This window comes from Camelus dromedarius, chromosome 21, assembly GCF_036321535.1.
Source record: "Camelus dromedarius isolate mCamDro1 chromosome 21, mCamDro1.pat, whole genome shotgun sequence".
NCBI classification, from domain to species: Eukaryota; Metazoa; Chordata; class Mammalia; order Artiodactyla; family Camelidae; genus Camelus; species Camelus dromedarius.
In genome coordinates this window covers 26635075-26649053 of record NC_087456.1, presented here as the reverse complement: position 1 = coordinate 26649053, position 13979 = coordinate 26635075, and the positions used below count along the sequence as shown (strand labels likewise).

The following is a 13979-nucleotide window of genomic DNA, read 5'->3' as shown; positions in this document are numbered from 1 at the left end:
GCCTTATTTTTGGCATGTTTGCAAATCTTGCTGTCGAAGATTCTCTGTATTGCAATAGCCCACCTCCATCTATTGCAATAGTCATCTGCCCCCTTTTTCTTACAGTGATTCTTCCAAATCAAGTCTCTCCTTGCTATGTCCAGATTTGTTTTTTATCTGACACAGGAGAGAAGAGTAGAGGTGGGAATGCACTGGTCATTAAAGTGAAGGGAAGGAAGACTTGAGCATTTCCTAGAGGTTGAAATGATCCACTGAAGATACTCGGGAATTTTTGGAGGCTTAATGGAGTATGTAGTTACTACTGTAAGAAATTTATAATAGAAACACTACTCTAACAAAGATGTTCAAAGACTTCCTTTAGAGGTTTGAATGAGTTAATTTGGTAGCTTGGTAGTGAGGAATCATCAAGTTGGATTAACTTGGTGTTGAGGAATCAGGAATGAAGCCCACTTGCATAGAAGCTAATGTGATTGCCTAAGAAAGTTTTTTTTTAAATTTTGGGTGTTTTTTTTTTCTTATTTATGTATTTATGTATTTATTTAGTTTTGGAGGGTGAGGCAATTAGGTTTATTTATTTACTTACTTATTTATTAAATGGAGGTGCTAGGGATTGAATCCGGGACCTCATACATGCTAAGCATGCACTCTACCACTGAGCTATACCCTCCCCCCAGCAAAGATTAATTTTTAGCATTGGTTAATTGCATGGCAAGAACTGAACTTATTTGTAGGTGCACTTGGATAAACCTATTTGTAAGTGGATTTTTTGCAAGATGGTGCTCTGAAAACTTTGCTCGCTGCGGGAGTGAGAGGCTAAAGAGACCAATGTGTGGTCCACATACCTTCATGCTGTACATATCTGAAGATTGCAGCCCTACCTAAAGACCAGCAGCTGAGCTGTTTCTTCTAACAGATACAACTCTGCCTTGTCAGTTCAGAAGCTACCAAGTAACTTTGTTCGAAAAAGCCACCCTTTAAGTGATTTAAATATGGGTGGCTATGAGTGTACAAGAGGGAGAATTACTGAGAGAAACAGATAACTACCAAAAATCTATATGGCCATCAATATTCAGCCAGATATACTTTTATATATGTACCTAAACCATGCAGTCGAAGAGAAAGAAACTTTTATCTTACTTTGGCTCATAAACTGAGCCAGTCGCAAATTATATGTCTGACTATTGACTCCTAGCATGACAAATTATATTCAGTTGTCAAAGAGGTAAATGGAGCATTTCTGAAAAGAGAAGAAATTTTGAAACTTCATTTTTAACTTATACATCTTAAATAGATATCACTTTTTTATATAATGAAGAATAAATTATATGTGTGTGATTGTTTAGTGTAATAGGCATTCATATCCAGATTTGCTGTATTTTTTTTTAAAGGGTCACCTTTTCTCTAAAGACTTTATGATCCCCCCACCCGTGTGGGATAGATCACTGTCTTTTTTTATGTCCCTGTTCTACCATCGATACACTTCTGTATAGAACCTGTAACATTTTATTATCCTTACTAATTTACATGCCTGTATTTGGCACCCACATACACTGTAAGTCCCATGGGTCCCAGATCCTCTCTTCTTAGTCTTTGTATCTGGCTTATAGTAAGTGATTAAAGAGATGTCCCTGAATAAATCAACGAATGTTGGTTCATTCTTTTCTAAATAAGGAGTGAAAAAAAAAAGTCACTTGTTTTCAATACTTTTTATCTAAGTCCCTTAGTGCCCTTGTTGGAAATTATTTAAGCCTTTGCTGGGAAAACTTTAAGGCTTTTCCGAATAGTTGAAAACACTTGAGGCTAAGTGGCTGATGAACCGGACACGGGAAGGTGATATTTGGTCAGTGCAGTTTACACGTGAGTGGAAGACCTCATAAGCTTTGGGCCCTTGCCAAAGTGTTAGAAACACATACAGACTTGAAGGAATTTTGCTGTGAACAAAACTGCTATCAGAACCCACAGGATGCCTGTACAAAACCCCTGTTACTGATTTGTAGCTGGGCCCAGCGACAGTCAATTAATACAGCAATAAATTGCTCAGTAAATTTTTATCTTAGCTCCTGGGGCCCCATTCCTCCTGTTTCTCTGTGTGACACTTTATTGCCTTTTTGGTCTTTAATTTGAATTTACTCCAGATTAGGATTCTGCTTTTCCTCTAGCATCTTGGCTACTCCATTGTGGATCTCACTTAAATTTGGCCCCCAACTTTTTTTTTTCCAGTTCTTACTCTTTGAACAGCTTTTAGTATCGTATGCAGATACCATGAGCTGATTCATTTGCTCAAGTTATTTCTCTCCCTGTCCCATCTAGATGTACAGCTGTGTATCTTTTACAGTACGGTGTGGAATGGACCCTCTATCCCTCTATTTTTTTTATAGTGTTTTTTTTTACCTTAAATTTAAGTATAATCTGTTACAGTGTGTTGGTTTCTGGTGTACAGCACAGTGTCCCGGTCATGTATGTACATACGTATATTTGTTTTCATATTCCTTTTCATTAAAGGTTATTATAAGATACTGATTATAGCTCCCTGTGCTGTACAGAAGGAATTTGTTTTTGTCTATTTTTATATATAGTCGCTAACATTTGCAAATCTCAAACTCCCAAATTTATCTCTTCCCACCGCCTTCCCCCCAATAACCATAAGATTGTTTACTATGTCTGTGAGTCTGTTTCTGTTTTGTAGGAGTTCGTTAGTGTCCTTTTTTTCTTTTTAGATTCCACAGATGAGTGATATCATACAGTGCTTTACTTTGTCTTTCTGGCTTACTTCACTTAGAATGATCTCTGTTTCTGATGCTAGAAAGCATCTCCTTGAGCACTTGGGTGTCACTTCAGGCCCTCCAGTCATGGGGCTTAGAGAGTCAGTTTCCTGGCAGTAATATAAAGATGAAAGGCAAAATTACTTTATGGGTTGAAAGCCCATTAAAAAATATGCCCAGGTAGCAAAAAAAGTGCAGTTCAGTGTTATTATTTCATCCACTAGGTCTTTCCATCCAGTGAGGTCCCTTACTTGTTTCTTTCCCCCAAAACTTTGATGCATAGTTCTCAGTATTTGGTATTTTTATCTTGTTTATGGCTTTTGTTTACTGGCTGACTCCATCTAGGATGAACCATCTTGTATAGAGTGGCACATATACCTAATTCTTCCATTTCTAGGCATATAGACATTCAACTTAACCTGTATCTTTGAGGCTCCCACTTCCCCAGTAGAATGGTTCCCAATTCTCACACGTATTACCTGAACAAGAATGGATACAGCTGGTACCTACCTTAGTCAAACCAGCTGCCAGGAAGAGTGTGTGTCTGTGAGGCATATATGCAAGGACAAGATGGCAATACCACAGGTTCCCAAAAGTTGATAAGTCAGAACCATTGATAAGTAAAAAGAGTTAGCAATTGCACAGCAGTGACCACTCTCCAGGCACCATTCTAAATATTTTAAATATTTTAACTATTCCCTGCAATTCTCATGACCAGCTCACTGAGGCAGGCAGGTATCATTATGGTTCCAATCTGAAAGATGAGAAAATGGAATTGTAGAAAGTTGTCTTGCCCAAGGTCACACAACTAGTAAGTGACAGTGTTAGGAACTGAGCCCAGGAGGTCTGGTGCCCATATTCCTGTTATTTCTGGTCACCTGCAGTCTTACCTTCACTTCTAGTCTTCTTTCCTTCTCTCAGAAATCTAGATAAGAGCAACTATATGAACCCTGGGTCAAGCCCTTAGGGAAATTTTATTACTCACACGGTGGTTTTCTTGGCAAATGGACCCCATGGCCCTGGTAATTCATGAGTATTCTTACTGATACAGTCCACTCAGGGAATTCTAAATTCAGTGATAATTAGTAGAAATGGGTACGCAAACTCTAGTCTTCTCATATTGCATCAGGATTTGTCTTCCATCATAACCCCAGATGAAACACCTTTCTGGCTACAATTTTAAATGGCTATTTGTATAAGATATAGCAAATGAAAAAACAGAACCTGTCATTTCTTTCCTGTTTGGAGTACAAGGTGCAAATCACATAGATTTTTCTGATCCAAGAATTTCAATTTGGTTGTATTTGGACCTTCACCATGCCCATTTTGGACCCTGGAACATTAATGGAAGAGAAAAGGAGACTCTTAATTTCATTAAAAACTTTAGAAACCCCACAAAATTTTTACCAGCACTATGATTTTTCAACTGTTGACCCCTTTCTTTATACATTAACTCTTAGAATATACTGGTCTTTAATAAGCTCAACTTAATGGGGATATATAATCTGGCACAGACTTTGGAAGTTAACAAAAGTAAACTCTCTGAAAATTATTTATTCCTTGCAATGCCTGTGGAAAGCCTCCTTTGGGTCATCTCATACATCTTGAATCGCATTTGCTTGCCTGTCCTAGGACAACAGAAATAGTATCATATGAATGCAGATTTTGAGAAGTGCTAAGATTTGGTACCTTGGAGATCTCAAAAAATAATGTTCCATCAGACTTTTTCTTCTCATTTTCAAAGGTCTTTGAGGAATGGAAAATGATAATAATCTAAAACTTACAGAGTTTTAAAGAACTACAGATGTAATTGATTGTTTCAGGTAGAAGTCCTTTTACCCTGGAAACCTTGTCCACCTTATTGATCACATATACTTGCTTTTTAAAATTTTTTAAAAATTTAAGTATAGTCAATTACAATGTGTCAATTTCTGGTGTTCAGCACAATGTCCCAGTCTTGCATATACATACAAATACTCATTTTCACATATACTTACTTAATGATATTCTGCTGGAACAATGGGAGTCTCAGATGACCCTTTATTATTGCAGTTATTTTGAATAATTTAACTTGAAATTAGTGCCCCTAAACATTTTAGTTCAGGTAAGAAATCCTCACTTTAAGGAAAATAAAAACTGTCATAACAAGAGGACCACTAGACTAAAAGATCACTTAAAATAATCAATTTGCAAAATAACCATAACTTTATTGGCTCTTTCCTCTTAGAGCTCTGAATTTATGTAATCAAAATTTTTATTTACAAAAATCAATATAACTCAAAACATCAATTAACTATTTTCTTTTGTTTTGCACTTGTGTCTGAAGTATGAAAAGTGTAAGATTATATTGTAGCTTTAATTGAAAAATGGTTAAATATGTGTCAGATAAAGACCCATCTCAGTCTCCTATTTATAATCCTATTTTCATATTTACACCACAATGCAGTAGTTATGTTTAGAGCAATGACTCCAATATTAGATAGACATAAATAGGTAAAATAATTCAGGAAAAAACACTGATATTCTTTGATATACTAAATATTATACGAGGTTCTAGGAATACAACATGAATAAAACACAGTCTTATTCACACAGAAGAAAGTATCCCAAAACATCAGCCTAAGGAAGAAGAGGGGTAGATAAGCCCTACCTTGTGCAGAATGATAAACATTTAGATGTTCCATCACTATGCAAAATAATATTTCTTCTCTCCCCCTACTACCTCTAGTACTAATATCTTTGTGAAATGATGAAAGAAATTGTAGAGAAGGGAAGTATAAAGTCAAGTAGAGTGGGGAAACAAAATATTGAAGAGAAAAAAGTTGCATATGGAATAATTATCCAAAACCTAACTAACCATATATATGTATGTTTTTGACATGATAGTAACTTGACATCAATAGTGAAAACTTTGACATTACTGTTTTTAAGCACCCTGTCTTTGAAAATTTAGTAAACTCACCTTTCTGTGCTCACTGTATGGTTTTCTAGAATGTTGAACATTCTAATAAGTGAAAGTCTAATTATGAATAAGAGTCCTATTTATATGCTCTCATATGCATTTAGAGCATTAGTCCTAGATAGGTTATTACCTGTGAATTTGTTTTTTATGTTTTGATTTTAATTCTAGGTGAGAAGATTTTTTTTTCTCTCTTTTGATGATATTAAGATTACTGTGAATTTTGAGGAATAATAATAGACTCAACGGAGGGAAAATCTTTTCTATGAACAGATGGCTGATATATCATGGTTTTGCCATTTATTTTAGTGCTTAAAATAAACATTATTTATAAGACCACTTACATTTTGATGTTACTTAATGAGGAATATGCATCATTGATTTGACTAGCTTAAGAGGTCATTTAGAACTTGCCCGTTAACAAGCTGTAATCTGCTGAGCACACAATGACTTTGTTTAAAATTATCTATTCAGAGCTGATCAATGACAATAATTGTTTTATACCAATCACTTCTGAAAGTTGCTAATTACTTTGAAGGGCATGAATACTAGCCGTGTGCTTTGGAAGTCATAACCTGCTCACCTTGAAATTAAGAAGAATGTTGTCATCATGCTGCTTCTTGAAAGTACTTTTTTTAAAAAAAAATTAAAAGTGTCTTCACTAGTACTGGGATATCAACAGGAAATTTAGGCAAAATTTAAGATGTCATTTGTTCCTATCACAGGAAGTATAGTCAGAAATCAGCTATATTGTATCTTTTATCAATTAGCTATTGGTCAAATTGGGCTCCCTGTAACGTAAGAACATGCACACACTCTTTCTCTTCGTGGAGTACGTCTGACAGACGTTTTAGTGGGTTTTGGAGTGAGAGAACTAGGTGTATTCTCTGTCCTTTACTTTCTTACCAGTTATGTCATAACCTTGATCAAGTTACTTAACCTTAGTTTCTTCATTTTTAACATGGAGATCATGCCCTATTCACAAGGTTACCATGAGAATCAAAGCAGTTAGCATAATACCTGGTACATTCATGGAGCTCATAAACTTTAGATTCTTTACTTCACTGGATGATAGCATCATCATCCACTCAAATGCCCAGTTTCTTTCAGCCTTTTTATTCACTTACCTCTAACAAAACCCTCTGAAGTTTGGTTGATTATACTTTAACGTGGATGAGTTTTAATTTGTTATCTGACCGTCACTTACCTATTATGAGCTTTAGTACACCATTGCAAATACCCAGATTTGTCTTGAAAAGGAAAGTTAGCCTGCCTTTGGGTGGGTGTGTAGGGAGCTGGGCTGTTAGGAGGGTCTCTGAGAGCACGATGGTTGACGCAGCGAGTGCGGCTGGTGCTGTTTCTAGTAGCTGCTCAGTTAAAAGTGGCAAAAAGCGCACGCCACTGGGTTTTGTGAGCGCCCTTCCTTCTGACACAGATTCTGCAGCCGCTTTCCGAGTTTGCTCTTTCAGCTTCTCAAAGCGGGCAAAGCGCCATCTTCTGTCCTTCCTTCTCAGCTCCCCAGCGTGCGTCTTTTGTGTTTTCGGACCCATTTAGTCTTATTTTACTTAGAATTTAATGGTGTTTTCATGTGATAGGCAGTCTGTCCCTCCACACTATTTGATATCCTACAGTGTCATGTTGAAGGTACAAGACAACATTTTGTTTAAAGATTTTGATAGTACTGAATTTAAAAAAATATATTAAAACCTTTGATTTTAGTGATACCAAGTACAATTTTCAAGCCAGTTGGTTATGAAAAATAAAAAAATCCATTTGGTCAGGAAGTGGAGGTAGTAGGAATTGGTAAAGCAAATTTTTAAACTTTCAATAGTTAATTTCACATATAGTATTTGTAAAACAATGATAAGTATTATAAAATAAAGTATACTAATTTAGAGTATGTTTTTGTCTTTATAACATTTTATAATAAATCTTTTGAGTACAATTGATATTTGGACATAGATATACTGTTATTTTAGTGGAGAAGCCTGAGACTTTGATAGGCGTTATCTGTCATTACCTTGATTCTGAAGAACTATTAATGGTTTTGCTAAAAATGTTCACTGGCATATTTTATCTTTTGATTTCCTTCAATAGATTCAGAGGCGATGGCGAGGCTATAAGATTCGGAAATACTGCTTTAATTATTATTATTTGAAGGAGTACCTGAAAGCTGTTTCAGAGACCAATGATGCAATTCGGTGAGTGGTATAATCACTAGTCCACTAGTGAAAATTTTAGAAAAGTTACTCAATAGATGTTGATCATTATCATACTTAGGAATACTTTCTAAAACTAAGTGATATTTTAAGCAAAAATTTATTGTTACAATAGAGCTATATCATTCTATTTACCAAAAAAATTTATTTTTAACTATCTTGTACTCTTGACTATAAATTAGATTATTTATGTGTGTAATAAGCCTACCTTGGTACTATGCAAATAGTTCAGGTTCAGTAAAATTACCTCATTTTGAGGTGGATTTATCTGTAAAATGATTACATAGATGAATCCTTAAGTATGACAAACCTCAGATGTATTGTGAGAAACATGTTCAGTAGCAAAAACTTGCCTCTCAAAGAAGAAAATGTTAAGGAACATATTAAAATGGACTGCTTTACTGTCAGTTTTTTTTTTCCTTCAAGCACATAGAAAGATAACACCTGGATTTAGGCCTTAATGATGAGTCTTCTGTAGATTTATGCAAAGTAAAGTTACTGCAGCACTATTCAGTCAGATTTACCAAAGCTCTATGTACTAAGTTTTCATGTTACATCAAAAATCGCTAGTTTTTTTCTTCTTGTAATGTGCTCCATTCTAAAAACATATGTGACCATATGCTTATAATAGATTTAGATAAAAATGAAATAGTAATGAATCATAGTTGGTATTTATGCCATAGTTTTACTTTCAGTTTTCACCTGCATTATCTCATTTTACTCTTAACATTTTTCAAACTAGAGATAACAATTGACAATAAGTTGTTAAGATAAAGGTGTTGTCTGAGACCCTAAAATTATATACATCATAAAATATCTAAACGCTAACTCCCCAACTTTTAAATTTCTCACATATGTGACGTGTATGAAAAGGTCTTTGGAGATTAAGTATGGGAAATTTGTGAAGTTGATTTCTTTGGAAACAGCAATAAAGATTTGGGGAGCTTGGAATAGGATTTAGTCAGTGAGCGAAGTTGGAAAACTCAGAAACATGTGGGCCGTAGGGGACTGCTGTTTAATTTCTTCCTAAGAAATCCAATGTTCTAGCGATGGGCTGGCTATCTGCAATTGGCAGGCTTGAGCTTGTCAGGCGGAAGGAGCTAGTAGAACATGCAAGAGGGAGAATTTGAGCTGGACTGGGGTTCAGGGGAGGCAAGAGAGGCCCTTAAGACATGGAAATTGAGGAGGCACTCACTGTCAGGGTCGTGCAGGCGACTGCACTTTCCCAACCCCGAGAGTGTACCTTTAAACTCTGCATTTTAGAGTCCTCGCTTGCTTCACCTAGTTCTATCCCTGAACAGGAGAAGGGACTCAAGGAGACAAACACGTGCAAGGTGGTTTTGGAAAGGCCTGTTTCTTTTGTTCATCAGGTTTTTCCTTTTATCCTTATTTCTTCCTGATTTTACTAGGAATATCTCTAGCCACTAGAGAGCCTGGTGTATCGGTGCTCACAATTTGGTTTAGCCTGCTGGTCTTTATCATATTACAAACTTACTCTTTTGATTTATACTGGTCTTAGAATTTTTAAGGCAGAAGAGAAGTTGAACGAAACAAATGCTTTCCCATCATGTACTGAAATAAGATGATATTTTTCCTTTTTGACTTATTGACATGTTATAGAATGTGTTTTTATTAATAGACATATTAATATTAAACCATCATATACTAGGAATATATCTAACAAGGCCATTCATTGTTAATTATCCTTTTGATTTATTACTAAATAATATCAATATTTTACATAGGATATTTACATTCACTTTTATAAATGGAGTTACTTATAATTCTCTCTCTTGCATTGCAATTTACAGATATTGTTATCAGATTTTTGCTGTATTTATGAGATGAGTAGATTATATGGCATGGGGATTATTGTACTGAAAAGGAAAAACACTCCTCTGTTTTCTGTGTACTTAATACTCTACCCTCAATACTTCTGGTCACAAAATGGGTTTTTTATACCAAGCAATTCTCAGACTCAATTCGGATGCCCTCTACCTGGAGAGAGCATCAGATCCACAGGTTAAGGACTCAAGTCCCACAAGGCCTGTCCCCCGCAACCCTCAACTTCAGATGCCAATCGCATATCGTAGGTCCCCAGGTTATCCACAACTTTATGTCCAACTTGGCTACAAATCAGAGATTCCCAGGACGTCCTCCTCAGCTTCAGTCATTTGCTAGAATGGCTCAAGAACTCAGGAAAACAGTTTATTTACTAAATTAAAGGTTTATTATAGAAGAATACAACTCAGGAATAACCAGGTGGAAGAGATGACCAGTGCAGAATATGGAGTGGGGGGGGGGCATGCAGCTTCCATGCCCTCACTGAGCATGGTACCCTCCCAGCACCTCCCTGTGGTCCACAAGCCAGAAACTCTCTGAACTCTGTTGTTCGGGGATTTTTATGGAAGCTTCCTTATGTCGATACGATTGATTATATCATTGACCTTTGGTGATTAGCTCCACCTCCAGCCCCTCTCCCCCAACAGAAGTCGAGGGGGTGGAGCTGAAAATTCTGATCTTTTAATCATATGATTGGTACCCCTGACGACCAGCTCCCAACCTGAGGGAGTCCCCAGCTACCATTCATCTCATTAGCATGAAAAAAGACATATTACTTTGGGGGAATTCCAAGGCTTTTTGACCTGTGTGCCAAAAACAGGGATGAAGACCAAATATATATTTCTTATTATGAAACACAGTATCTACAATTATATTAGTATTTTATAGGATGCTTATATCCACGTTTGTAAGCATGATTCATCATAATTTTCTTTCTTGTCTTGATATCAGGTTTTTTCTTTATTTATTAGTTGAATAGATTATATGGCATGAGGATTACTGTTTTTAGAAGTTTAAAAGAAATAGTTTATAAAATTAACTGGGCCCTAAACCCTTTTGGAGAAGGCAAATCTTTCACATTTCCAAACCTCTACTCAGGTTTTAAAAAATATATTAAAGTCAGTTTTATTTATTACCAGATAACTATTCATCGATGTTTCAAAATATACTGATGTTATTTACAAATATTTTAATTAAAATAGTTCTTGCCTTGTTCCATTTCTCATTTCTAATTTTGCTTCTTAAAATTTTTGTCTCTTTGGTCTCAAAATTGTCAGACTTACCTATTTTATTGCTAATTTTTAAAGAACCACATCTCAGATTTTTGTCTTTTTTTCTCACTTTTCTGTTTCCTAGTTAAATATATTGTTTTTATACTTTAAAAACCCTTTATTTCTTTATTTCACAAATAATACATGTCCATTGTAGAAAAATTGAAAATACAGGTAATTTAAAACAAAATAAACAAAAACTCGTTTATGATCCCATTGCTCAGAAATAAATACTTGTAACATTTTTATGTGTGTTCTTCCAGACCTCTGCCACTTCTTGGCTGTGTGACCTTGGGCAAATTCTTTAACTTCCTTTTTCCTAAATTGCGTTATCCACAAAGTGAGGAAAATAATAGAATTACTACATAGATTTCTTATGAACATAAGTAAGTTAATACATGTAAAATGAATAAACAGTACTTAGTATATCCTATGCACTAAATAAATATTAGTTTATTAATTTATTCCTATGCTTACATGTAAATACCTTATAAAAATGGTTAAATACAATGTATTATGTGTGTCTCAATTAACAAAATATTGTGAATATTTTCATGGTAATAAATATACCGATATCAACATTCATAATAGCTTTAAAAAATTAATTCCTTATTATTGAAGTTGTAGGTGTTCCCAGTTTTTGCTGTTTTAAGCATTTCATTATTTTCTTTTTGTTACTTAATATGGAATTTCTTTTAGTTCTTGCCTTACACCTGGTTTTCAGACAGCTGCTGTCTTGTATCCTCACCTGGGGGAGAAAATGTTCCAGCCTCTTTCTCTTGTAAGAACACTCATCCCATCATGAGGTTTCACCTCATGATCTCATCTAAACCACTTACCTCCCCAAAACTCCACCTCCTAATACCATCGCACTGGGGCGTAGGGTTTCAATATATGAATTTGAAGGTGGGGACACAAACCTGCAGTCTGTAACAATCGCTGCCCCACTCACTGCCTTTGATCATCTGGCCTTCAAGGTTTTGTGAATATTTTTCCTGCTTTGGGAATGCCCCTGTGTTCTCGATCATTGCCAGGCCATGTGCACTCCACCCTGGTCTCTGGCTTTATCACTCTTTTACTGCATGCTCTCATGCAGTCCAAAGACAGCACCACGGAGAGGGCTGAGTCCAGAGAAGGTGGGCCCAGAGAGTCTCCTACATATAGACACAGACCGTCAGAATCAGCCTTCTCCCGTAAATCTTTTGTATTGCGCCCAGCACACAGTCCATGGAACTCTACAGACTTATGTTGAGTTACCCTTTATAGTATTTGGTATCTTTTTCTGGTAGCAAAAATCATTTGGGACCATTCCAGTTTATCTCAACAGAGGGTCGACAGTGAGCCTCAAAGTGAAATGGAATCTCCATTTCTTTTCTCCAAGTTTTTTTTTTTCTTTTTCACACTCCTATTAAATTGCTTAAAACTTCCTCAGTGACCCACAGTGCATATACCATGAATATATTTGGTAGGTCCTCTTCGTCAGGCTACATAAAATTTCTTTCCCAAGGTCAGGGACCCATAAAAGGTCTGTTCCTATCTTTCAGATTTTGTCTTAAATGTCACCTCTTTAGGGAAGTCTTTTCTAACTCCCTTCTTACTCTCCTCCCGCCTCCACTACCCTCCACCCCCAACCTCCGCCCACGTATACATCCGTAATTCTTGGTCGTTTTCTTTCTTGGAACTTATTCCATTGTAAGTGGTGTGGGGTTTGGTTTTGTGCTTCAGTTGTTTGCATAATGCCTAGCTTGCCTCATAACTGCCCTCCTCCTAGGCTCTACTACAGTTCGGAATGTAGTAGGAACTCAAAAAAATAAGTATTGAATAAATCATGTTGTAGATTTGAGGAAGCACATTAAATCTCACTGCACTTTCCTGTTTAAATTTGGAGCCCCATGAGAAATAAGACAAAATGATAGGGCATATGAGAGAACAAAATATCCCATTTGTGACTGATAAAGCTGATTGTATAGGATGCTAAAGTATAGGATAAAGCTGATGACATAGAATGTTTATGTGGACAAACAAGTGGCTCTTTGAATGCCGAGAGGTAGACAGACTTCCCCAGCCAATAGCTCAGCAGTGGGCAGCCGTCTCCTCCCTGCAGCATCAGACCCTGGCCCTGCCAGACTCTATGCCTGCTCCCACCTGAGTCCTCTGAAGGGGCGTGGGCCAGGCTTCCTATAATAGAATAAACATACCCCCGCATGAAAGAAACAGGAGAGGGGAAGTGTCCCCTCACTACGACAAGTAACATCTATGTCAGTAAACATAAATTTGTCTCAATTTTCAGTGCTTATAGTGTGTATGGGTATGATATTTATACCATAATTTCTTTAGGCAAATCTTTCCTATATTGATGGACATTCAATATAACATTCCTCCGCAGAGGTTTTTTGCATGTGTACTGTTATCTTTTTTCTGCATAGTGTTATAAATGGGACTTTTGCATGAAAATTTAAACATATCTTATAGTTAGATGCATATTATCCCATTCTCCATCCAAAAATATCAAATTATATTTCTATCAACAATGCATAGGCATTTCTGTTTCCTTCCCGAAACTGGATTTTGGCTTTTTATCCCCACCAATTTAATAAAGTGAACAATTCCATCTAAATTTTATTTAATTATTTTTTACTTTTTAGGAATTTGAATATCTTATATTGGCCATTTGTATTCTTTAATGACTTGCCTGTTTATATTTGTTCTATTTGCCTATTTTATTTTATTATTATTATTATTCATAATGGATTTGTAAAACTCCCTTTGTGTGCTAGGGAAATAAACCCTTTGTTATCAGGGATGCAATTATCTTCGCTTGTTTGCTGTTGTGTTTCAAACATATTTATGGAGATTTTGAGATATGATGACTTTTCAATTCTTTCCAGTTATATTTCTCAGTAATTTCTTTTTTGATGTCTTCTTT

The 13979-nt window shown here is 35.9% G+C and overlaps 1 protein-coding gene across 1 annotated transcript in view; it reads left to right on the top strand.

The window, feature by feature from the left end:
• The window catches only part of SPATA17 (spermatogenesis associated 17), a 137540-nt gene that overhangs the window by 29488 nt on the left and 94073 nt on the right, over positions 1–13979 (top strand). Inside the window, exon 5 of the mRNA XM_010993050.3 lies at positions 7819–7922. Coding sequence (XP_010991352.1) covers positions 7819–7922 — 104 coding nt within the window. The remainder of the gene's footprint in view (positions 1–7818; positions 7923–13979) is intronic.